Consider the following 25,770-nt stretch of genomic DNA (forward strand, 5'->3'; position numbering starts at 1 on the left):
TTTAATTATTCTCTTTGCTTATCAAAGTACATGTTACAGTTTTTGGAATTGAAATAGATAGAAATAATAATGGTACAATGATGATAAAATTTTGATTATTACCGTTTCAAACTTTTTGTCATTTTAATTTATCATATTAATATTATTAATTATATTCTATTTTTCATAAAATTGTTATATTGTCCATTTTATTACATTTTAAACTTATATTTATTTTAAACCTATATTTTATTAGCAAATTACTTCGTATGTTTTCACGTAACTCACGTTTTTGTTTTATTTATTTACAAAAATACGCAGTATACATACACAATATACGACATACAATATATTATAATCAATAATTTATTTACAATAATGCCGTTCGATTGCAATCATCGCCAACGTTTTATTATCAAATATTTCGAAGTTACTTATAATTTTTTCTTTTGGAAATTGCGTTCTTATATGTTCTGTTAGTAATAACGTGCATTAGCCCATTTATTACAGAATTGCAATTATGTGAAATTAGAGAACTGCTACTATATTAAAGAACAGCGTAGATTTGCAGCGCTGACATTCTCATTCTTAATAATCTGATATGAATAAATTTATTAATATTTATTTTTAAAAAGAGAAAATTTTTAAATTTATGTCTCCTGAGTACTCACTCCAGCCATTTGAATCGTGACGTCATAAGTGAGAAATGTGTCATAAGCGACATGTTGATTTTTCTTGCATGCCATTTGTAAATAAAGACAATTTGGATGAAATGAAATGGTGAGATCGCTTTAAAAATGGACAAAACTATCCTTAATAATATTAGTCTATCATAAGTCACAATTATACGATCACTATTTATGAAACGTTCAATTTTCACAATTAATGTAAATCGACGTGCAGAATATATCATACTTTTATCGAAAGGATTATCAGGAAAAAGCCATTAAATAAAATTGTTTCCCAAGCAGAGAGTCATAATAACATTTTATAAGGCGTTATCATCACTTCATTTATTACCTATGAATGAACTTATAAGCGACAAATAAGGTCATGATGACGTTCTTATAATATTAGTATAACTTTTGTGTCTAAATTAGGACTATATCCAATCGTATCCTGGATTAGGATGCGTGTCTCTCTTCTTTTGTATATTATAAAGTTAATTAAAGTTAATATCCAGCTCTCGGAAGAGAGCAAATATGATGATTGAATGCAATCGAAATGGACCGCTAAGAGCTCGAAAGAGTCAAAGGACGAAATCTAACCGACGAAGGGAAAGGGTGGATAGGGCACCGGCGCGGGATAGTAACCAGGATACGCTGGTACCGTTGGCTGCACCGGTACCGTGTTGGTGATATAGGTAGTGAGTTCGGTAGGCACGACCCTTGTAGAGAAGAGAGTGGTGTAGGCGGTTTTGGCGCCGAAGGTAAGTTTAAGCACTCGCGAGTCAGATATGGTAGCTAGAGTCTGAGTGACTATGGGCGCGCTTGTCACCGTGAATTGCGGCTGCTGCGGGAACAGCGGCAGTTGCGGCACTTGTTGTACTTGTGGTTGCAACACTGGATTTAAAGTAGATGTGCCATATTCGTAGGATGTTCTGAAGCAGAAAAATGCGACAAAGATATATTATGATCAATATATTATGATCAATATTATATATTATGTATTTTATATATAATGCATATAAAAAATACATATAAATAAAATATAATGTAATGTATAGAATAATATGAAATACTTGCAAACGCATATAATTTACTAAATACTTTAAATATTATTATTTAATTTATGCATATAACGTCCAATTTCATTTATATATATCAATTATGTAAAAAAAAAAAATTGGCTTATTAAAAGTATTTGGAATAAGAGATACTGACTTTGGTACAGTGCCGACTGGCCTTGTCAGTGTTGAGTAGATAGTATTTCCAGAGTTTACCACAGGAATCACGTGCGATTCGTACAACGTCTCCAAGGTGATTACTGGTTTGGATGTAGTGATGACCTGGAGTTGTGGTTGACCAAAGTATTTCAGCAGTGCTAATTGTTGGGCCTGTTCCGGGGTTAGCTGAGGCTCTATATTGCTGCTGGTTGCAGTGTCGCTCTTGATCTTGGACGGCGATGCCGACTTAAAAATGTCCAGGTCGGCATCGGAATCGTTGTTGGGCACTACCACTCTCTTTGGAACGTCTTCGTCATCGCGATCATCGTCACCAAATTCGAGCTCGAGATGTAGTTCGCTGCCAGCTTCGTCGAGCTTCGAGTTGAATTCGTTCAATGTTTTACTCGGAATAAATTGATAGATTTCCATCGGCGGCAGCGTCTTTATTGCCGTCACCACTCGGGCGATGTTATACGTTTGCACTAAGGTCAATCGAGTGGTGCTGTTGCCGGCGTAGATCACTGGTAACATATGCGTCTTTAGCAACGTTTGAGTAGTTGAGAATGTCTCTGTCAGCGTTTCTAATGGCGGTGTCGCCTGGGCGGCGTCTAGAGAGATCGCTGGTAATGTCGCGACAGACGAGTCAAGTGGCAAGGTCGACTCGTAGGCAGCCCCAGTATTCGCTAGGATGTTCTCCGTGAGTGGTTCGGTAGGTGAAATTGAGCTGCTCGGTTCAGCCGTCGCAAACGTTTTCTTGATGGTGGAGGTCACCGTGATGTAGCGAGTGTTTCGGAGTGTTCCTACCTGAAGAGAGAACATCTTTAGTTATCAGATCTATAATTTAGTGATTATATATTATGATTTATAGTAGTTTAAAGAATTAATATCAAGTCGCAAACGTGATACAAATCAAAAGCCAATAATTTTAATTAATTTTTGTATGAGATTCTTGGATATATTTATTACCATTTCATTCAGTCCAATTGGTAGATAAATAAATAAATATTAAAATAAAATAGAAAAAACTTACCTGGAAAGAGTAAGGCGATTTGATAGTGGCAATCTCGAAGTATACATTGTCGAGATCCGCCGCAGTAGAGATTTCCACGTTGAGCGTTTCTATTGGTAGAATCTGTTCTCCAGGATGCTGCTGATCCTGTTGCATGCTGACACTAGCCACGTCTTCGCTTTCACTGGGATCTAACTCGTCGTCCGTCAAGGACAGTTCTTTCCTCTGGGCAACATTAGTGCCGCTAGATGAGATTGGAGCAACATTGATCATCGTTGCCGTCTTGCCTTGCTCATCAAAGATTGCCCCGGGAACCAATTCTGTTGTACTCGACTCAGTCGACGTTCGCAAATCTTCTTCATCCACCTGCTTACGAATCATGATTCTTGGTTTCGGTGTGGTCTTATATGACCAGCGACCTTGCGTCCTCGGTAGCTTCACCTTAGGCAGAAGACTGACCGTCGTTGACGACTGCTGATCGCTGTTCTTCGATTTCGTCAACTGTTTTGAGGGTGAATTAGGGGATTGATTGTTCGGTCGAAAACCGCTGCGACGGCGACTAATGGGTGCTTCAGTAGTGGTAGTTGCGGGACGATTTCTGAAGAGAGAGATGATTATAAAAGAGAATAGTCATGTCAAATTATTATGTTTATTTATGTTATGTATTATGTTTTTTAAGTTATAAGAAACAGACAGCATGATAAAATATTAATGATTGATAAAACAAAAAGAAAGCAGATAAATAATTTATCAATTTGCTTTTTGAATTGTACTATTCCATTAACACTCACTTATAATTTGGTCGAGTCGTGCTGGAGCGATTCTTTCCGGTCCTCGTTTGCTGTGGTTCACTGTTATCGTATTCATCGATAATCTTGTTTCGGAATTTAGGTCTGATTAAATTATTGGGAGTCGACGGCTTTCGTGTTGATCGTACTGGAGTGTCTAATGGAATAAAAATTAATCACGGACGCTCGCACGGAATGTAAGAGATCCGGATTCGATTCCCGGCCAAGGCAATATTTTTCGCAATAAGTTTATTACAGTTTTTTAAGATTAATTTGGGAAATTTGGGGGGATTATATTTCAGATTGATTGCGTTGAAAATCCGACAACCATATCGACACGTAATTATCATTTCTAAAATTAATTCATTTATATGAATATATATATATATATTAGTTCAACATCTCAACAGTAGTAGCGCTTCGTATTTAAAGTAATGTTATTTGACATAAACGGTCTTGTTTTCAATCTTAAAAATTAATCAATCTATTTCTCAAAAATTATTAAAAAAATTTTATGCCTGTTATAAATTTTATTGAGAGTAAAAAAATTAATATAGAGTAGAGTTTTAGTTCTATATTGATTTCTCTTTACTACACTGATTTAGTCCAATAAGATAATTGAAGTCATTAATTAATACTTTTTAGCTTGCAATTATTATCACACGTTACAAATTGTATTATTTTGAAAGCGAAATAAACTAAAATTTTTGGAACTGGTAAAAAATTTAAAAAATATTAAAAATTTTTTGTTTTTAAAGATTAAAAAATTTCTGTGCATCATGAGGAAAAATGTTATGAGATTAGTTTTATATTTCTATATAAAACACTAACATTTTTATTTAAAAAATTATTATATTATTATATTATATAATTTAACAAATTTGCTATTAGATTTTACACAAAAAAATTTAAACGCAACATAAAATTTATAAAAGCTATCATGAAATACACACCGGAAGGTTCGAAAAGAGCCTCCAAAGGTAGCGAAGATTCGTCCTGTTGCTGATTGGTTGGAGTGGGCTCCAGCTGCGGCTTGAGCTTACCATGCTGAGGACCAATAGTTTTCAGGATGCGATTGGTGTTGGAGGGTCGAATCTTACCATCAGCTACTGGTGCAACCGGTGCTGTTAGGATTCTTGATGAGCTCTGCAATACCTGGGCATATTTTCCATTGATATAAGTTCCGATCACGCTAGTCTCATGCACGGTGGTGAGTCCATCCTTTACGATGGTGCCGCCCAACTTGGTTACCAGACCAGTTGGGTTCTCTTTGTCCCTTCGCGGAGTGGCACGTGGTTTGTGATGAACTTTCGACGATGGTCGCAGGTTGATCAGCTGTCAAAAATCAGAATTATAATTAAATAAAAGATGTCATATATGTCATTAAAGATAAATGACATTAATTATGTAAGTAAACAATTGTAGAGTATTAAAAAGAATCATTCAGCATTTATTTGGTAGATGGTATACACTATACTGTAAGTAAAGTAAAAAAATAATTATTTAATAATTTAAATAATTATTTATATAATATTAGGTGTTGGAATTAATTCGTAGCGTTTTTAATGAAAAAATATTATTTATTTCACATGAGCATTAAAAAATACATTAATGAAAGTACTTCCCATCACTTGTAAAACGCTACGAATTAATTCCAACACCTAATAATTAATAATATTTAAATAATAATTTTATGTATACACATAAAAGAATATGATAATAACTCGATTTAAATGCAATAAAATATTTGAGATGCAGTAATGCTGGAAAATATTGTTGAAAAAGCGTGTTCGTCGCGCTTCGCGGGTGAAACCGATTTATGTATTTGTAAGATCGGACTTTCACGCCGATCATCAGAACTGAGGAACGAACGGAGGGAGGAGGGCAGCTAGAAAGGATCGGATAGGAAATCGATTACGGCATGCGGAAAATTACACCGATGCGATTATTTCGCGTATAATTTCGCGGCGGCTTCGCGCGCAAGTTATCGAGAAAGTTGCTTGCGGGATGTCCAGTTGCGCAATTTTATGGTAAAGCTGAGCATTGTTTTTGCTATGACCTTCTCATCCCGCTAGCTAGATGATCCATTTTTTATCGGATATTCAGACTAGAATGCAATCGCGGAATTCGTTTTAGCGACGACATCCGTTCATTGAATCCAGTTTCAGCGATCCAGTTTAGCAGTAATTATAGGGATATGAAATCTCTCAGATTCTCAGTTTTCATTTCTCGCGGTTCCTGCTCACGCGCCGAAGATCAATGTTACTTTATAAACAGGATATCTGATTTCCTGTCTCTGCGATCGAGCGTGGAGAATTAATAACGGATCTCGCGAGCGCGAAATTGTTGGCTGGATTCCGAAAGAGCCAATGCCACATTTTTAACAAATTAGATCATATTTTAGATATTTTCTCTTCATGTAATATAAGACTGGATAAAGTTATAAAATGTAAGATTTGTCTTCGCAATTTATTTTAAAGTAAGCTATCGACCCGATTTAACCCTTGTAAAGTTGATCCCCCAAAGAAAGAATTATCTATAGCTTATTCGATTGCTTTATTGTTTGCACATGTATACACATTTCGTATTTTGCACACTTCTGATAATAAAGCTATTAAAAAACATTTTTAGATTTCTAATATCACATTCAATTCCTCAACCACGAACAAACTAGATTTAACTCTCAATCAATAGATTTTCGTTTCGATAGTTTTTCAAAATGTGCATATATGTGTGATCGAATGAGCTGTAGAAAGTTAATTTTTTCAAAAATTAGGGGGACCAACTTCACGCTGATATCAATTTAGTCAAAAAGTCAAAGGACAAATTTCGGGGAGTAGCTCTGGCTAATATATATTATCAATTATATACATATATTATATGGCTATAAAAGTATGACTAATCCAATATAATCTTAAAATATCACTCTATCGTTAAAAATAAAATGTCAAAATATAAACTAATAATTTAAAGATAAAAATATTATATTTTGAAAAATATTATTTTAATATATATTGCATATTTTAAAGTATGACACATATTTTAAATATGTCATTTTCTCCACTTATTTCACTAGCAGAGAAAGCAGATCCGTTATTCATTTGATCCAGTTAGAAAATATTAAAAGGAGGCCAGGAAATTATTAAAAAAGTGTAAAATGTAATTGTTATGTACAATAACTCTAAAACATAATACACAATTAAATAATATAAAAGTACATATTCTAAAGTTTCAAGAACGAGGAACTAATAATTTATGCATTTACATGGCATTTGCTTTATTTTCGTGATCTACATTTACATACCTTGTATGTCTCGTCGATCACTTCTGTCGGCTGCTTTGAGAGAAAATCATATTCAGGTTCAGCGAGATTGTTCTTCACGCCTGGAGTTTCATCCTTAGCACGTATCTGAACCACTGATGACAGTGTGGGTGTCTTCGTCTGTTTATTTGACTCCTGTGCGAATTATGATAAATAATTAGGCGGACTTTTCAATATATAATGTCTTATTTACTTAATTTATTATAATAATTTAATTACAAAATTAAACTGCAATGTATATAATTTGAATATATAATTATTTTAAAAATCTATAAATTACTATATACTGTATAAATGTATTAAAATTATTGTACGGAGAATATTTCATGTATTAAATGACTAAAGACAATTATAAAAAAAAGTTGACCTTAAAAAAGAATTAGGCGTTCACATAATATATATATAATGACAGGATATCCTGTACAGCGTTATTCCGTTCTCACCTGATTCTTGGTCGGTTTCGGTGGGGCATTCTCGGATGGATTCACTACGTTCTGCTCGACCACGGAATTCACGATGATCTTCGTGCCCTTTATCTGCTTCTTCGTTTCATCGCCCTGATCTTCGGCCTTGTGCGTCTTGCTGGGCTGGATGTCGGGGACATTTTTCTTCGGCTGCTGCTCTGTCGTTGGCTTTGTGTGAATCGCTGGCGTGGGAGACGTGATCTTCTTCACAATGCCTCCTTCTGAAAATGAACGACTCATTTGCATACCTGACAAGAATAAAAATCGTACTTCTGTGAGGTCGAATGTGTGAATCGCGAAAACGAGACTAAAAAAGCATGTCCCGACACCCACACCGAAGGTCTCGGTCAAATTCCTTATCCTTTGAGAAAGAAAGGATTCAAGATATGTGAAAATCTTTTTTCTCAACTTTCAATTTTATTGTGCGGCGTTATCCATATTATTTCTTATTTTAATTCCATCACATTTAAATTACATTCTTATAATTCTTTTAAAGCTAAAAAAAGATATACATTATATTATTTTACTTATAATTATGCTGTAAATTGATATTAAATTTCAATTTTTATTTACAGTTTTATTATAATTATTTTATTACAATTATTTGTAAAATCTTTATTTATAAAAAAGAAGCAAACAGCTTTGAGTGGGCGATTTGAAAAGTCAAGGAGAAGAGAGTCATGAAGTGAACAATTAGCATGATTTGTACGCAAACCCGGACAGCGATATGCTAAAGAGATTGATACCCGATGTCCCTCGCCAAGGCTCATCTTGCGTATATACAGTACTATAGTACTCTTCAGTTCAAGGATTTCAAGGATTCATCCTTATTATAACCGAAGGATCAGAGTCCATGAACGAGCACGGCATAATAAAAGTGTTGATTACATTTGTTAGAAGGTATTTTCTGGCATTATATCCACAATTCAAAATCGCTTGACATGATTACGAATTGCGAATTTTCTACTTACCGAAATTACGACAGCCCTCGACATTTGTTTTTCAAAGAATTCTCTCTTTAGAACTTCTCGATGAAATTCTTTTTCGTACTAATTAATAGTCAAGATAAATAGATAAATTGTTATTGATTATGTGCTTTGGAATGTTATCCCCTTAAGCGCTATAGATACCTTACAGTTATAATTATAAGCAAAAGATAATGAGTGTAAATTACTTATCAATAGTTTTACAAAATAGATAAATACCCTCATAAAAGATATCACAAAATCATTATAATGACGTGTAAATGTCTATAAATATATATAGTGTATTTTTAATAATTTTAAATAATTTTTTTGTAATTTTACTATTTTTATAATTTTATTAATTATTATTGCAATAACTGAATGTAATTTCAATTTTTGCAGCTTTGATGTAATCATTCGAGTAAATAAAACTTTGCAAATGTTACCTGGAGGAGCGCTTTGAGGACTGAAGACCATCACCGTATTGCCGATTGTCGTGGTAAAGTCCAGGAAGCCATAGACAGTTTGTGTGATGAAATCATTATTTGCAGCTGCTGGCTCGATCGCTGCAACTGCATCCTCTGAGTGGCTGTTATAAACTTGCGCGGTGGACACTGCAACTAAAGTCAGCTCATAAAAATCAGTTCTATGTCGTAATTCACCTAACAATTTATTATAAAAATTCTCTTCATAGAATATATAATATTATGTAATTATATTTTATGTATACGAGGCTGAAGGGAATTAATAAAAATTGATAAGAAAGGAAACGTTGTACTTTTTGATCAATAATTTTTTGCTTGCGATGCAGTTAACCGAAGATTTAAGAAATGAATCTTGAAACAGGAAGCATTTTACTCAAAATTCTGTAAAATTCAGCGATGACATCAATGCACTCACCATACGCTAGAGCTGCGACGAACACGAAATATCTCGATGTCATTGCGCTCAGTCTGATCTCATCCTAAGCGGACACACGAATCTCGCAGAATCTGAAAGAGTGAATAACACAATAAAAATATAAAACAAAAAAATTTTATAGTTACGTTAATCATTTTGCGTGTGACAATCCAGTGTTTAATATACACAATAATCATTATAATAGCAACATTGTTTTACATAATATATGCAATGAAAATATATCACGTCACCGCCCAAACAACAAAAAGTCTAAAATCGAGGTAAGACGTCTTAAAAATGTCTTTTAAATATCTTTTAAAAAAATGTTTTAAGCTATTTTAAAACGCCTTATATTTCATTTTTAGACATTTGTGTTGTTTGGGCTCATTCGACAAAATAAAAATGTATGCGAATATAGAAAAATATTGTTGCAAAAAATACGGCAAAAAATACGGCAAAGATATATATTTATAACTCTATTTTAATGTTCAACAGAAAAATTTGTGAGTTACATTTATTATTTAATATTTTCTATGATTATGAGAGAATCGAGCGATAATTCTCAGATAATTACGCAATTATTGCAGTTGAACGTGCAATCAGCCTCTTATAATCATCTCCTGGAACAGGATAAAAATTGCGTGTTACATCAATCGCGTAAATATGATACATTACCGTTATTTTGCAAAGCACCGTTACTTTTCCTCTCTCTTAACAATTAACGATTATGTAAAAATGTCGGCGGATTTTGCTTCATTAGAAATAACATCTTGTTGATTATCTTTGTGTGTTCATCTCTACAGGATTGCTAATTATCAATTCTCCTACGCAAGAGGTCGACCTCGGATTTACGCAGTTACATCTCCGTTTCTTTACGGAAGAGATGATTTCAATAGACAGTGACATCGACAAGCGGATTTAATGATATCTCTTCGATTGTTATTGTAATAAATTTCTCTTTTTAACAAATGTTCGTTTCATTTATATAATTGGACATTTTAATTAAATTAAAATTAATTAACATAACAAGTTAAATTAAATTAAATTAAAATTTAATTTAAAATTAAATGAAATGTTAATTAAAATTAAATCTTTATTTTTTCAATAAGAAGTTTTAATAATTGTTGATTAAATATTTCTTGATTCTTTATATTTTAATATCACCCGATATTTTATTTCTTTGATTTCTCTGTGGACAAAACTATCATTTACGTAAAACATTGACATTGTCCATCGAATTTTAATTCATCGCTATTGAATGCCGGTGAGTGAAAAGAATGAAAGATCGGAGCAATTTCGCGACTGTCTGAGGCAATCGAGTGTCGTAAGTTAAAAAATTTCCTTCTCGCCCGATCGCTATCTGCTCAAGCATGAGCATTGTGAGGCATGAGCTCGTTCGGAAAACATCCTGTGTGAGACTAACGTAATAGCTACGCTAACATAATCGCGGCGAGGAAAGTGCGCACTCGCGCGCACGCTCGACGAGATCATTACGTAACGCACAAGCACCGCCTTGCCGGTAATCGTTTTAACCCGAAACAATGGTAAGAGGTGCCTCCGGAGAGTAGGCACACCCAAGATCTGTGATATCAAATCGAATTGACGCAGGCGGCTCGAAAAGCGCAATATGGCACGCACTTTTTTCCGGGTAACAAATTGATGCTACTTGTCATTTTGACATGCTACATCTTGATGTCAAAGTGACGACAAGTAGCGTTAGTTTGTTATCTGGGCAAAATTTGTCGTTATTTAATGTTAAAATGACATTAAGGTTCCTGTATTTTGTAATTCTTTATTACCATCAAGTTAACGTTATTTGCCGTTATTTTGACGTTAAAATGACATTAAAGATGCATCTTTATGCTTCCATCCTGTAACTCTTAACGATAGTAACGGTGTTATTAGTGTCGTTGCGTAGGTTTTACACGGTGAAAAAAGCTGCGCAACAACGATAAATTATATCGTTATTATTGTTAAGAGTTATAAAATTCTAAGGAACACCAAATCAAGAGAAAATCACAAAATGATAATTTTTTTATTACAAAATTTAATTGTTTATAGATGTTAAGAATTAAAATAAAGTTATTTTAATTTTTTGTTGACTTTTGTGTGCTCGTTGGGATAGAGGTCTAAAGATGTAGCTTTATCCTGACGAAAATTTTTTTCGTAATTTTTATATGAATTGGAACATTTTTCAGAAATACTCAGAAAGATTCGGAAAGTTTACATCTTCTCTCAGAATTTTTCATACAAGTGAATTCTAAAATATTCTGAAATTTTTCATCCTATTTAAAAAAAAATTTTTTTCATCAAATTTCTCATCAAATTAAAAAAAAATATTTAAAAATTTTTAAAAATTTTGTAACACCAGAAATTATACTTACAAAAAATCTTAGAAATCTTAGAAATCTTGCATAATTAATATATATGAAAAATTCTGAGAAAAATTTTTACCATGGTAATGTATCATTTTTTTAAATCTATTCTTATAGCGTGTTGTATGCCGTTATAGTGCGTGCCTTTGCATCGCTGATTGCCGATATACAGGGTGTCTCGGATTTACTAAACATTCTTTTAACTATGGCAACCTTGGACAATGCGAAGACAATCCTTAGTAAAGCCAATGAAAGATAATATTGTTCATCCTTTCCAATTGTGCATTCTGAATTGCTTGAGTTTTGAATTATAATTATAATTATCGCGTTTAAAAAGCCACTTGAGATCAGCCAAATTTGTCGTTAATTTTCATCGTCGAACTCGTGAAACTTCTCGATCTTAATTCTTAATCGTCCATTGGCAATTTGCGTATTCTAATTTGTTTAACTCTTATAATTATTCATTTTATGGCTTATGCATTTTTCATGCGAAAGACTCGTTCGACCGCACTTTCGCTGCTTTCCTTTTCCTAAACACCGCGAAGCGCGAAATACTTCCGTCAGAGGCGGTCTTGCAGGAGCGATCTTTTAAACCGGCATCTTTTTCCTGGAGACTCAGAATCGCAATCGGGGGAATCAGAGTAGCGGTGCAGCATCACAGAATCGCGAGAGCGCTCCTTTCACCCGTTCTCTCACGACTGCATCGCGGCTGATCTCGGCGAGCAGTAAATAACGGCTCCAGCTGAAACTGAAAAGCACAAACGCCACGCTTCTATCGCGAGAACTGTTTCTGATGATAGGGTACTACGCGGCGAATTATTGCGAGGCGAAAATGTGTGAGAATTTGCGGATCATACGTAACCTATCAAATGGAGAACCTATTCATCGCCATAAAAGTAATATAAAAGATATTAATTTATCGCCATCCGTATAGTAGCATTTTTATGTGGAATTTAAATTAAAAGCATAGAAAATATATCTTAGGATATTTTATGGGCGTTCTCTCAGGATGTCATTTGGAGAACTGTGTTATGTGAGAAACTATTTGATTATTAATTACAATATAATTGATATATATATATATATATATATATATATATATATATATATATAATCTAATTAATATACCGTCCTTTTTTATTATATAAATATTATATTTGAATTATTAATTGTATATTGTTTCGTTTATAAATGATAATGTCAATACGAAGAAATCTTAGTTTTCCAAATTCGTATGTTATGAATAAAAATAAATAAATAAATAAATAAATAAATAAATAAATAAATATAGAGACTGAGACAAAACAGTAGAAAATAATCACTGCGAGAATTCAAAGTATCCACAATGATAACGAATCATACTCCAACTCGCGTGAAGGTAAAGAGGAGTGGCTCTACTCTCTCGTTCTATTCTACTCTATCGTACACATACGTGCGTGGTATGTGTAATGACCTGTAAAAAAGAAATACCGTGCTGCAACGTGCGTAAATCTCGGTCGAGCATTCGAGTGAACCCTTTCCCGCACGTCCGCGCGACTGTTTCTTACAACTGTTTCTGATCAAAATGTGTTTTCTTGCGGAAAGAAACGCAAAATGCACAAAGCAATATTCTATGACGCACGAAGAGAAGAAACCTTAGTGTGATTTATGTTTAAAAATAATTTATACTTTATGAGAAACTCTCTCCCTTTCTACTTGCTATTTTTTACATAATTACGTAACACTTCTTTATATTTTAATTTAATTTATTATATTAATTAAAAAATTATAAAGTATATGCAAACAACGAATTGTCTATAATATAAATAGAACGATCGAACATTAAGGAAACGGAAATATATCTTACGTTGCGGAGTTTCGGATTGTCATAAATATGATTGTCCCATCTTGATAAAAATTAGCGACCGAACAATGTGTTGGAGACCGACTAATTTAGTACGTTCGTGAGCGTAAATTTCGTGGTCAAGAGTAACGATCTGGGCGAAAGCCCGTCTCAAAATATGAAAAGCCGGTTATCAACAGCAGGAATGGTGTTTGTCCGCTCGATCGCTCAAGATCATGGTCAGCTCGAGATCGCCGAGTCCATCGACCATTAACTGGGCCTCAGGAATCACCTGCCTACGTACGTATTCTTATAGTTATGTTTTCGACACTTTTCTCTTTCGGATGAATGTAAAAGATGCTCTCGATGCAATTTCTCATCTCTCTAAAATTCGAACTTTGAATCTTGCGCCTTCCTACCTTAATCATAAATAAATAATATCTATAACTTATTTGCTGAATTATTTTTTAGTTAAATGGATAATTTATATATTTTTTGACACAATGGCTACCATACATTTACCTTTAATTGAGATTAATAACCGTAGTTATAAAATTGGTCAATTATAGTCATTCTATTCTTCAGAGGAGTAGCTGTGATTAGCCAGTTTCATAATTAAGGATGTTATTAAATCCAATTAAGGCGTCGTGTAAATGTAATTACTAATAATATAAAGACATACATTTCAATAAAACTGATTAATATTTTTTTCCTTAATAATGAATTATTTAATAATAAGGAATGCAAACAAACTTAGGATATTTTTTGATAAATAGCTAAAATAAATAATGAATTTTATCATATAATTTATAATAAATAATGAATGATAATTTATAATGTATCTGAGTTAAAATAGTATAAATTCTATTCATTATTGCAGCCATATTGCAGTCATGATGTTATCAGAGATTTTATAACCAAGTCTTCGGAGTGGAAATTTTTTACCGTTGACATATTACTTTTGTCGATTCGCTACAGTACGAGCAGTACGAACAGTTCGTTTCGCTTTCGAAAGGCTCTTCATTTCTCACTCGGCCGACATGTTAATCAGTTTTCTTCCAGTCATTGCTCCTCTTTTGGAAACATCATCATGTCTCTCTCACTAAGCGAAAATACATCGAAAACAGCGTGAGAAGCCGCTCTGAAAACAGATCAATAAATCAGATGAAGCCATTTAAGTAACAACATTAACATATTCGTGTCTCCAGAAACGGAGTCGTGCGAAATTACGTCCGCATATTTGCTTGAACTCCACTTGAACCAACGTGATGATCGTGAACTTTAAACGCGAAGACGAAATAAATTTGAAAATTTCCTACACTAAAAAGAATTCCTAAATCTAAATACATATTTCTTTAAATAATAATACTAAAATAATACTAATTAAACATTTACTTCTACTAAAAAAATATTTACTCAAAATAATGAAATCAGAATTATTATATCAAATTAATAAATTAATAATATATTTTTTAAAGTTTAATATTTTTTCAATGTATTGGATCACTACGTTTAGTAGATAAGGGAAATAAGACAAGACAGAATAAAGTATTGATTAAGGAAGACTGAAAATGTGTTCTTGTTTAATGCAAATTTTCGATTAAACCAGATAAAACCAGATAAAAGACAGGGAGGAAAGTTTTCTTCCACGTGACATTTAAATTCACATAAACGGTAATTTCTTCCTTAACGAATTTACGTATATTTGACGCAATCTACTTATGCATGCGTCTTCTAAGCGAGACGATTCTAAACAAGCTTAATCACAATTCAGCGAACTCTGAGAATTCTCGGAAAAACACTTTCCCATGCATGCGACTTTTTATTCTTCTTTTAGCTGGAAAAGGTTAATTCTCTACGGAGAGAGAATCCTCGCACGTTACTTTAACGGACAGCCGGCTGATACATTATCGCTGATCCTTTTTCCCAGGAACAAACGTTATTGATTAATTCGGCCGTTATTCTCTCAAAAGATCTCCGAGCCTCTTTTATCACGTAATCATTTCCGTGTTACAAGTTTCATCCACTTCCTAGGTACGAATTTTCTTTTAGAAATAGATAATTTATCAGATAATTTATCGGCGAAGTGAAATTGGAAACAGAGAGAAACGTGGGTTTCATTGTCTGCGCATCTTCGCGACAAATGACGGACGTTGACTTTTTCACCTTCCCAGAGAGATCATGGTCGTTCATGAGGTTTCGCTGGTTTTGTTACGACGTTACGACGTTTTTTTTTTCACTTTTGTCCCGAGGACAACTATTTTTAATTGAATGTCCTGCGTCGCGTGACCTTCCGAAGAGATGAAGAGGATCCCTTCTTGAAAATCTGCGATCTCTCTCTGTAGCTGCTAATTCATCACTTCTTAATTTATTCCTTACAATTCGCTCTCTGTTAGCTTCTTGAACCTTCCTTAAGATTATTTTATTAGAGTTCGATGAACGTTCTCCAGCAAAATGAAAGTAAACGTACTTTAAGTAATTAATTAAATTAATTGTAGTCGAATAATAAATACAAATTAAATTAATATAATTAAATTAATTATAGCGAAACGACGTTCAATATTTATCATTTAAAATGATCGAACATGTTTGCTCTCTAAAACTTTTAAAATGAATTTCATTCTAAAGAGTGAAATCTCACTCTTAAAGATTGAAAATCGAGCCACTCTTTTTCAAGACTGGCTCAATTTTCACTCTTTACAGTAAAATTCTACTCCAAAGAAATTAGAGAGTACATTAAACTCCAGCAAATTACAATACTTATGTTAATATATTAAATGAATATGATTAATGCCCATTTCCACATAATGTATTGTGGATTAACTTTAATTTCTACTAATCTCGGTTTTCAACTTACTCTTTGTCTTTTTCCAATCTTTAGAACTTAGAAAGAAAAAAACAAAGAGTAAAGTTGAATCGAGATTAATCTGCGTTGGTGGAAGTGGGCCTAAATCATTATTTGAAAAGAGAAGAAATTTAAAATTTGCGGCGGGATAATGAACGGGTGTCGCAAATTTTATTATCTTCTTGCCTCCAGATCATCCGATATCCGCTCTGCAGATTGTCGGAGTTTACCGCAAAACCCCGTCGGTAGGCAATCGCGCTTACGAAATCCGCAGAAATCGCTCGCAATGCTCGTTCGTTCGCTCGTGCGAACGCGAGAAGAAAAGAAAATGCACGCGCATATGGAGAGACTTACGTTTTTAAAATCCCTCGCGTGTATCGGACTTGCAAAACGGAGACTTATTTTCACGAATGACAAAGTACCCATACGCATTACGACGCAGTCGTAATCTGCGATGCACGATCTCGCGCCTCTGGTTTTCGATTAAGTATTTGTTCGCGATTTGGCAACGGAAGGATTAATGACTGTGCGGTTATTCGTCGCGAATTTTGCAACGACATCTTTAAATCGGGGTTTCGAGACAATGAGGAAACGACTATTGTGCAATAATAATATAATAAATAATTATTCTGAGAATGTAGGCAGGACCGATCTCCCTCTGGTTAACTTTATTGGATTAAATTTAAAAAAATGTCAATTGCAAAACTGAAAAAGCTTATCGTTTCTATCCTAATTTCTTAATTATTTTAGTTAAACGTACTACTTAATTATTAATTAAAAGTATTATATTTTACATAAATGAATTATAATTTGCAGAAATGACAAAAACAAAATAGTACAATCAGTTTTAAGTTTTGCAATTGGTGAGTCTAAAATTTCATCGATCAATTTAACCGATAAAATAAACTGGACGTGGCGAGACCGGTCTATAAAGTTGATTTACTAATGGAGAGTATATTCCATATTGAAAAAAATGGTCTGATTAAATTAAATTGGAATTCTAATTGAAAATGGAGAATTCTCTGATTAAATCTTTTAGTTGAAATAATCGGACTTCTAAGTGATAATCAGAATCTTCCTGTTCGTCCATTTTGAACCAGACATCTTTCTCGATGCACATTTGTTTACATTTATAAAACTAATTATCAATTCATTAGCGAGATATCTTGCATATAATCACAAAAAAAAAGGGAGAAAAACATGCATTAAGGACGTTAAGATATCACGTGGTGGCAAGTACATGCGATTAGCAATGTGTGTAAATTCTCTGCCGCTTATGGCAAACAGCGTTGCTGGTTATTCCTTAATTGTTTCCTGATCACGCGGCTTGCGGTCGATCGATCCAGATTCCATTTCTCTCCCTCGTCGCGGATCTAAACTGATCCGCGACAAGACACGGCAAGATCGAGTCGGAAGCGGAAGCCAGCAGATTTCACTCGGAAACTCTGCACGTGTGCATACGTGTTCCACGAATTTTATCTTACTTTCCACCAGCGCAAGTGCACACGTAATACAATCGTTAACGCCACGTAAAATTGCACTCGTTCCCGCGAGAGCATCGCGCTGGAAACGCACGAGCCGCTAACTCGTAATTATATTCTTACTACAACGATCGAGTCTCATGCGAAATGAAAGAGCGCTATAATTCGAGAGGTAACAGCGTGCGTGCAGATAAAATTACGTTTCATCGAATATAAAACAAGATCTAAAATTGTAAACTGCGCGATCAGATTGAGTACCACTTATATACCCGTTTCTATCAGTGTAATTCAGTTATAATCTCAGTTCAAATAATTTTTCATCTTTTTCTAGTTCTAAGAATTAAAAAAAGATGAAGAGTAAGTTGAACCAATTAAGGTTAAAGGTTAATCTACATTGGTAGAAACAAGCATTAATCAAAGATAAAATTGCAGATCGATCTGGAATTATAAATGATTTCTTCTGCCTTTCCCTTCTCTTTTCGTTCTTTTTTTTACACAAAATTTGATATACTATCAAGTAGAAATATGAACTGGTCGATTTTAGATTAACTCTAAGTTTACAATTTAGATAAAATAAAATAATGTAAATTACACGTACATATAAAAAATTAACGTAACATTAAATTTTTTTAACAAATGAGTCATCGTTTCCGAACAAAACAAGTCTCGGTAAAATCTGACGTTTGATCTTCATCCGTTCTAATTAAAAAAAAAATCTGTGTTACGTTCAGGGTCAATGGAGAATTGCAACAGTTCCTCTCTGTTCCGTAATTACGCCCTTCGCGGTAATCACACGGCTATGTTACACCGAGGCAGTGGCAAAAGCGTATCGCTGGGCGTGTGCGAAAACGGGAGCAGTGAACGTATCCCTCGTACGGACGCACACGCGGATTGCGCGTAAGATCACGAGTACGGACGACAAGTCGCACGTGTCGGAACAGAAATACCCGCGCGGATCGGACCTGGTCGCACGTGACCGGGGACCTCGCTTAGAAAGCAAACTTAGGTTTCTCAGGAATGCCATTAAGCAATCGCTCTCCATCGGCCCCGAATGGAAACAACCGACGCGATCAAGTAGGCTACTCGGTGAGCCGAAAGAACGATATGTCGGGCGATCGCAAGTCACACTTCTTACGAACTTTTTCGTAATACGTCGAACTGGAATTGTCGAGATAGGAACGGGAACGAATAAATTGTAAAAACACTAAAACCTGAAAATTTACGGGTTAAAGTAATATAAACTATCTAGAGCGTATATTATGAGCAAGAAATATGTAAGACCAGGTCTCTGTGAATCTCTTGTAACAGTTATAATTATTAATATAAATAAATTTTTGTTTAATTAAAATAAATATCGTTGGACTTGTCTATCTGAAAGTAACAATTAAAAATAGAAAGTAAAAATATTTATTGGAAGTTTTGCCTTTTTTCTGAAACTTCACTTTTTACTGCCACTTTTTTTACATCCGTGATTACATCTGTAAATGAGAATTTGTAGTCGTTTGTCATATTTAGAAATAGTTGTTGATCATTATCATATTGTTATAAAATATATAAATCATACTTTTAAAAGGATAATAATAATTAATTGAATGATATTTACAAATAATCGTTTTTCAGGCAGAATTAAAAGAAAAGATTATTTTTCATTTATGACATTAATGCTCGTTTCTACCAATTTAGTTTAATTTTATTCTCAATTAATTGTTCAGCTTTTTCTAGAAATTTGAAAAAGATTAAAAGTAAGTTGAACCGAGATGATTAAAATTATAATCTTACATTGGAAGAAACAAGACTAGGTTATCTGTTCTTTAACAGAGATGTGGTATGAGATTTAAAAAAGATTATTAAATTTTTATTCCAAAAGCTAAAGCTACAGCTTCAAAATTTATCAGATCTGAGTGAAAGTTATTTTGTGTCGAAATATGCTAATCGATACAGTTACTCTCATTTTTTCACGCACATATCGTACATCAGACGTACTGCGCACGTAATATAACGCAACGTAACATAAGCGATATCCCAATTACAACTAAGAGTACCTCGACGCAAGGATGTAGGGAATGTATAGACGGTGCAAACAGTTATACACTTTCACTTGAATCTCGTTCAGCTTTACAGTTAAGGGATATACAGGGTGTCCACTATCTTCCTCGTCGAAGTTACATCTAGATTATACAAGGTAGTATCAAAGCGATAGGCAAATGCATCAAAAGTGACATTAACAGCTTTAACAATTGAAAGAATTGATTATTCTTAATTATTATTTTTCTAACAATTAATAACAAAGAAAATAATAATTAATAAATTCATAAGAGCAATTATTAATAAAAATATTTTTTATAGACATTGTCCAATGTCTGTTTCTTTCTCTAAGAAGAAAACTTCCTTTTAAATGTCTTAAAAATTAGTAGATATCGTGATACGTGATTTAATGGATGTGTATATTGACGATTAAAAAATACTGTCAAGAATAATTAAAACAATTTATGTGTTTCTCTTTTTTAATCAATTATCCGGTTCATTCATCTCGAATTCTGATAGTCAAAGGTGGATGGTAATTAAAGGTCGAAGTGACTCATTCAAAATTTTGCTTCAGGTAACTTTGATATTATCGGGCAGCAAGCTTATTTGTTGCTGAACGCATCGTTGTCTCGGATGCGACTGAATTCCCAGGCGAATCGTGAGACGAGGATGACATTCACTCGTCGTTTACGGCACGCGATCGTTCGTAAGAAATATTTCTGCGATCTACGTGTATCTTGTAGACAGTATTCTTCGTTTTTTTTTGCGGTTGGAGAATTTTCGTCCGGGATCACATTTTCGTTCGATCAAGAATTATCATTTTTAAATAAAACGAGACGCTTTTGAGAAAATCTCCTGTTTGTTATTGGATTTTTTTCTGTAGATTTCAGATACAATGCGTTATGATTATAGTTTAGAAATATCAAAGCAATTATCGCTGTTATAGTTAATGTAACACGATAAAAAAGTGGAATCGTACGATTATAATAATACAATAAAAATGCTGAATCATCTGTATTTAAATATGTATCTTATAACCAAAATTTTATTAAAAAGCAGTCACGAATCTTTTAGATTTCAAGGAATGAAACAATTGATTTTCTTGTTAAATGTCTTTTTAATAAATTAAATTATATTTAATAAATTAAATATTATTATATTGATAAGAGAATTAAATTTTTAGATTTCTTTGAAATTTTAAAAAAGTCGAAACACTGTCGCGTTAAAAGTTTAATCTCTCTTGCAATAATTAAAGAAGTTTAGTTCGGTGTCGTTCTTACTTTCTTAATTGGAAAATTTCGTCGCATCATCTCTGCTTCTACAAATTAAACGCAGATGAAATACTCTGCAAATTAGACGGATGAATACTCTCTCGCGCTTTCTCTCGTATTCAGCTTACATGAAAGTGACACGATTCTTTATTCATTAGTTGCCCTGATCGTTTGTCCTCGAACATCTTTCATGCCGAAAATGCGATGTGTATACCGTACATGTGCATGAGTGTATTCCGTAAGTTACTTCTTTTTTAATTCATTCTGAGTGATTCCATCAAGTTGAAAAAAAAAAACGTGAATCGAAACCTAACGAAGTAAATTGCAAAATTTGAATTTCAAAAAGTTTTAAATTTCGCGACTTACTTCAGTTTAATTTAATTGATTTCCGGATTACAATTTTCTGGGCGCGAAATTTAAATCGAACGTAACTACACATGTATAAAAATAGGATCATCTCTTTCTGCTTCATAAATAATACAAATGTTTTAAAATATCTCTGAACATCTTCACTAGATGTTTACCTTGATATTGTTTCCATAAACAATTAAAGTTAATCGATTGACATTTCTTATAAATATGATTTTAAAAAATATAAAGTTGTTTAAGTGCTACAGTTAATGTTTAACTGACAATGATAAAAACAATAAGTTTTTAATTTGTAATAATAAAAATTTTATTTTATAAACTTATTAGATTAAAAAAAAACAGTAAAAAATTTATGTAATTAAATTAAAAATATAAGTGTTATATTCTAAAAAAAAATTAGAAACTAAATCTTACATGAAAAAAAATGTGAATAAGATAAATTCTTATGTGACATAGAAAATGATAAAATATGCATAAAAAAAAATACACACGCATGCACACACGCACGCATGCACACACGCACGCACGCACGCACACACACACGCACGCACGCACACACACACGCACGCACGCACACACACACATATACATATATAAAGAATAAAATATTAATAAACATATTTCTGTATTATAAAATTAATATTATTTAGCAATATCATGTAAAATATAGAAATTTTAAATGATACAAGCACGGAGACTTTTAACAATTATTCTATCAAGCGACGCAAGGTTTGACAGGAATAACAAAGTAGAGTATTTAAATGATCTCTACATACCGGATCGCGAAGAACGCAATTATCCTGGGCTTGATTTAGAGATGCTCAACTCGTTGACAACTCACGATGCACAGCACTCGGCATGCCAGCTCCCAGCTCACCTCAGACTGACTGCATGGAGCCCTGAGTCGTGGGGGCTCTCGCGATCGTAGTTTGCTTTCACTTGGCGAGTACCGCAAACGATACCTCCTCGCGGATCGTCGATCGCTGATAAAGACACGGATTCGATTCGGCTGAACACCACGCTGAGTGCTCGGAATGCTTCGCATAGAATTCAGAGATTTAATAGTATTCCATTATGATCGCTATGATTGATATTATAGGCATTGTATGTAATATTTATATAAATATCTCATAATATATTTAACATTTCCTGAATTTCTCACTTTTATCGTTAGATTTAGTGACATTGATAACTCTCAGTTATCCCATGTATGTGTAAATATCTCAAAATTAGACATTAATATTTCTATATGTAAATATATGTAAATATATTTCTATATGTAATATGTAAATATAATATAATGTTATCATGTAGATTATTTGGTTACAATAAAATAATCTGCGTAATTAATTTTAGATATTATATCTTACGCAATTCTTGCATTATTAAAATGCTACATTATTAATGTATATTGTGACAATCAACAATTATTACAATATAAATACAAAATAATCTTTTATATATGCTTATATCGTGCAATTAGGAAATCTATAAGGAATTATTTTTATAAAAAAAATCATTTACTTTTTTATAAAACATTATATGACGATCCACACTATATTTTAATGCAACATATATACATAGCTTTTTAATAAAGAAATTATATATACATATATCAATGTGTCTGCAGTCTTAATGTAATAAAAAATTTATATATAAAATAATTTATAGGATCTTATAAAACAAGATTTAAATATAATGTATGTAAATAATTTAAAAATCTTTTAATACGAATCTTCGTCCTCTTCTTCGATGGGAATGTCTTCTCGATGTTGTTTCGGATTCCATCTACGCCAAAGTATTTCTCTCACTGTGAATTCGGAAAGTATTTCGGGACTAGTCATATTGATATCTCGAGATACTGACGACGGCCATAAAACTTGGGCGAAAAGTATTTCCTGTTATTCGCATAACAAACATAAAATAAATTAAAAATTTCACAGAAAATTAGAAATAACTTTCTTTAAATCCATACACATATACGTAATAGATAAATTCACGTTTACCTTAGCAGCAGTTTCGGACAGTCTTTCAAATCCAAACAAATTATTCCACGTTATGGATCGCGAGGACACAGTAGGATCTATAACTAAAGAGTCTGCATCCGCTACTTCTATCATAATGATGTAAGAAGCGTGATAAAATGGTGGTCCCTCCTTATAAAGTACTGAAACAAAAGTATTTCGAATAAAATAATGATAACGTAAAAAGAAGAAAAATATTTTCAATATTACGAAAAGAAAAAAAAAAGATTAAAGAGAAAAAGGATTTTTTAAATAATAAAATACTATCAATATAAAAAAAATTATAAATTAATAATATAAAAGCGTTTTTATAATACATTTTCAAAGAACAAGTAATTAAAAAAGTACTAACAGAAATCACCACCATATTTTAAGCCAGGCTTGACAACCCAACCTTTGCTCCTATAATAATGGTAAACTACATATTTCTGTATAAAATCTGGCTTTTCTTTGCAAAAATATAACCACGCGCTGTTGATATCTAGCAGACTACCGTCGAAGTGAATCAGTTGCAAGCAACCTAATCCAAAAAGAAGGAAAAAGGTCTCTTCAAAGGTGAGATGCAGAGCCTCTCGAATAGGAAAACCTTCGTTCTCGATTCTTGGTTTAATATTTTTTAAATAATTCTCAGTGTCTGAGTCGCTATCTGGCAACACTAATAATTTTCCATGTTGATTGTCATCCTCATTCATGCAATCGTTTTTGAAATCGTTATATAATTTCCAGTGATCTTCCTCCTCCAGTCTTTCTTCTGAATTGTTCTTATCATCATGAGTGCTTGACGAGCTTTCAGCGTTATCACATTGAATCGAGTCTCTATTAACAATGACACATATGTCATCCTCTTCTGCGGAATCTAGAGTAACTTCATCGATCTCTGTGTTTTTTGTGTCTATCTCATTTCTCTGCTTGCTTCCGTTTTCAATAGAATTTGATGGAATTTCAATAATGTCGCCAATGTTCTCTTCATCCGGGATATTTCTTTCCTCGTATTGAGCAATTGCTTTATCATCTGCAATTACGTAATAAATTTTCACTATTTTTCAATATTACTTTATATTTTATTACTTTATAGTTGTGTGTATTAATCTATATATTTTATTATATTATTTTATAAGGTATTATTTTCATTCTTATAATACTTTGAAACAAGATATATTGTATAAGTCACAAAATATTTTTTATTACATACCTTTGTATTCGGTAGAATTTAATTCTTGGACTTCTTTAAGCCATTTTTGTCTGCAAAGCCACTGTCTGTTCCGAACAACTGGTGGTGTTCCGTACCTTGCTTTGCCAAATGATGGATAACTACGTGACAACGATCCTTTACCAAAAAATCCCTACAAACACAAATATTCGTTCTGTTGTTCATAGGAAAAATTACTCTGATAAAATTTAACTTTACCATAGAATGTACTGCTGTCATCTCTTCAGGTTCAATTATACAAGATCCTATGTCTGTAAGATGTGCAGTATACATTGGCCATTCTTGTGTTTCATTCAATAGAATGGGAAATGGCAATCGTGGTTTTAATTTTGTTCTTTTCCTTTTTGGTTCTCGCAGATTCATGTTTTAACTACAAGCAGATAATGAAGTTTTAGAAAAATATTAGTTATATCATTCAAATATTTTGTAAGATATCTGCTGAAGAGAGTTATAAATTTTTGTATTGTTATTAATTATTAATAAAAATTAATAAACAAATAAACTGTCTAACAACTCGCAACTATATAATGGAATATAAAATAAATTAAAAAATTAAATTAAGACTGTAACTCAGAGCTTAATCTTTGGTTAAAAAATAAATGAGTTTCTCAATGCTAAATAATGAATAATTCTTTTAAGTAAGAGATTTTTTTCTCTTCATGAAGATACAACAATTAACTTTATATAAAAGTTACAATGATTAATTTTTCATATAAAGGATATAACAAAAAATAACCTATACGAAAATAAAAATTGATTCCTTTATTCAAAAATTATATTATGCAGAATTTGAAATATATCTTAAATATAATATAAAACAAGGAAAATATATTTTTATGTTTATACTATTCATTACTGATTATTGAAAGAAAAGACTTACCCTCTTTAATAATAGCTGATGGCTTCAGATTGGGAGTAAACTTTAGAGGTTAAGTTAAGAGTAAAACACGTGCCGACATCTAAAGTTTTTTTTTATTGCTAGACCAACTAAAACTACTTTCTTTTTTGCTAAGTTTCAACAAAGGTATAAGTTATA

At 32.8% G+C, this 25,770-nt stretch overlaps 2 protein-coding genes and 2 long non-coding RNA genes across 6 annotated transcripts; 2 read left to right on the forward strand and 2 right to left on the reverse strand.

The window, feature by feature from the left end:
• Positions 1–251: 251 nt before the first annotated feature.
• Positions 252–22,405, reverse strand: LOC105148418 (uncharacterized). 3 transcript variants are annotated; one of them, XM_087411552.1, is made up of 11 exons: positions 22,277–22,385; positions 9,887–9,932; positions 9,313–9,404; positions 8,859–9,032; positions 7,427–7,668; positions 6,966–7,118; positions 4,615–4,996; positions 3,665–3,818; positions 2,895–3,471; positions 1,863–2,668; positions 252–1,579 (listed from the first exon to the last, which is right to left on the reverse strand). In XM_087411552.1, exons 3-11 carry the CDS (start codon positions 9,353–9,355, stop codon positions 1,243–1,245), a joined length of 2,868 nt encoding a protein of 955 aa, XP_087267678.1. In that variant the 5' UTR covers positions 9,356–9,404; positions 9,887–9,932; positions 22,277–22,385; the 3' UTR covers positions 252–1,242. The 3 variants fall into 3 exon arrangements, with proteins under 3 accessions (XP_087267678.1, XP_011058428.2, XP_011058430.2); XM_011060126.2 differs by lacking the exon at positions 9,887–9,932 and having other exon boundaries at positions 22,277–22,405; XM_011060128.2 differs by lacking the exons at positions 9,887–9,932; positions 22,277–22,385 and adding an exon at positions 13,534–14,148.
• On the forward strand, positions 2,585–8,952 carry LOC147908144 (uncharacterized). The gene is made up of 3 exons (XR_015546806.1): positions 2,585–2,708; positions 8,078–8,347; positions 8,815–8,952. It is a non-coding gene; the product is annotated as an uncharacterized LOC147908144 (long non-coding RNA).
• LOC147908145 (uncharacterized) lies at positions 9,411–10,563 on the forward strand. The gene is made up of 3 exons (XR_015546807.1): positions 9,411–9,815; positions 9,900–9,969; positions 10,116–10,563. It is a non-coding gene; the product is annotated as an uncharacterized LOC147908145 (long non-coding RNA).
• Positions 20,610–25,770, reverse strand: Tsen2 (tRNA splicing endonuclease subunit 2). The gene is made up of 6 exons (XM_011060125.2): positions 25,615–25,770; positions 24,933–25,104; positions 24,717–24,867; positions 23,877–24,536; positions 23,507–23,667; positions 20,610–23,398 (listed from the first exon to the last, which is right to left on the reverse strand). The coding sequence occupies exons 2-6, from the start codon at positions 25,095–25,097 to the stop codon at positions 23,225–23,227; spliced, it is 1,311 nt and encodes a 436-aa protein (XP_011058427.1). The 5' UTR covers positions 25,098–25,104; positions 25,615–25,770; the 3' UTR covers positions 20,610–23,224.

The sequence above is a fragment of the Acromyrmex echinatior genome, chromosome 11, assembly GCF_024713525.1.
Source record: "Acromyrmex echinatior isolate Ae372 chromosome 11, ASM2471352v2, whole genome shotgun sequence".
Taxonomy (NCBI): domain Eukaryota; kingdom Metazoa; phylum Arthropoda; class Insecta; order Hymenoptera; family Formicidae; genus Acromyrmex; species Acromyrmex echinatior.

Excerpts from the sequence above, each read along its gene's own strand:
- Tsen2 (XM_011060125.2), bottom strand. The coding sequence starts at position 25,097 with ATGAATCTGCGAGAACCAAAAAGGAAAAGAACAAAATTAAAACCACGA. Across the intron at positions 24,537-24,716 it reads AAATTCTACCGAATACAAAG|ATGATAAAGCAATTGCTCAA; the intron begins GTATGTAATAAA and ends ACGTAATTGCAG. Across the intron at positions 23,399-23,506 it reads TGTCCGAAACTGCTGCTAAG|GAAATACTTTTCGCCCAAGT; the intron begins GTAAACGTGAAT and ends TGCGAATAACAG.
- LOC105148418 (XM_011060126.2), bottom strand. The coding sequence starts at position 9,355 with ATGACATCGAGATATTTCGTGTTCGTCGCAGCTCTAGCGTATG. Across the intron at positions 7,119-7,426 it reads CGAAACCGACCAAGAATCAG|GAGTCAAATAAACAGACGAA; the intron begins GTGAGAACGGAA and ends TAATTCGCACAG. Across the intron at positions 2,669-2,894 it reads AATCGCCTTACTCTTTCCAG|GTAGGAACACTCCGAAACAC; the intron begins GTAAGTTTTTTC and ends TTCTCTCTTCAG.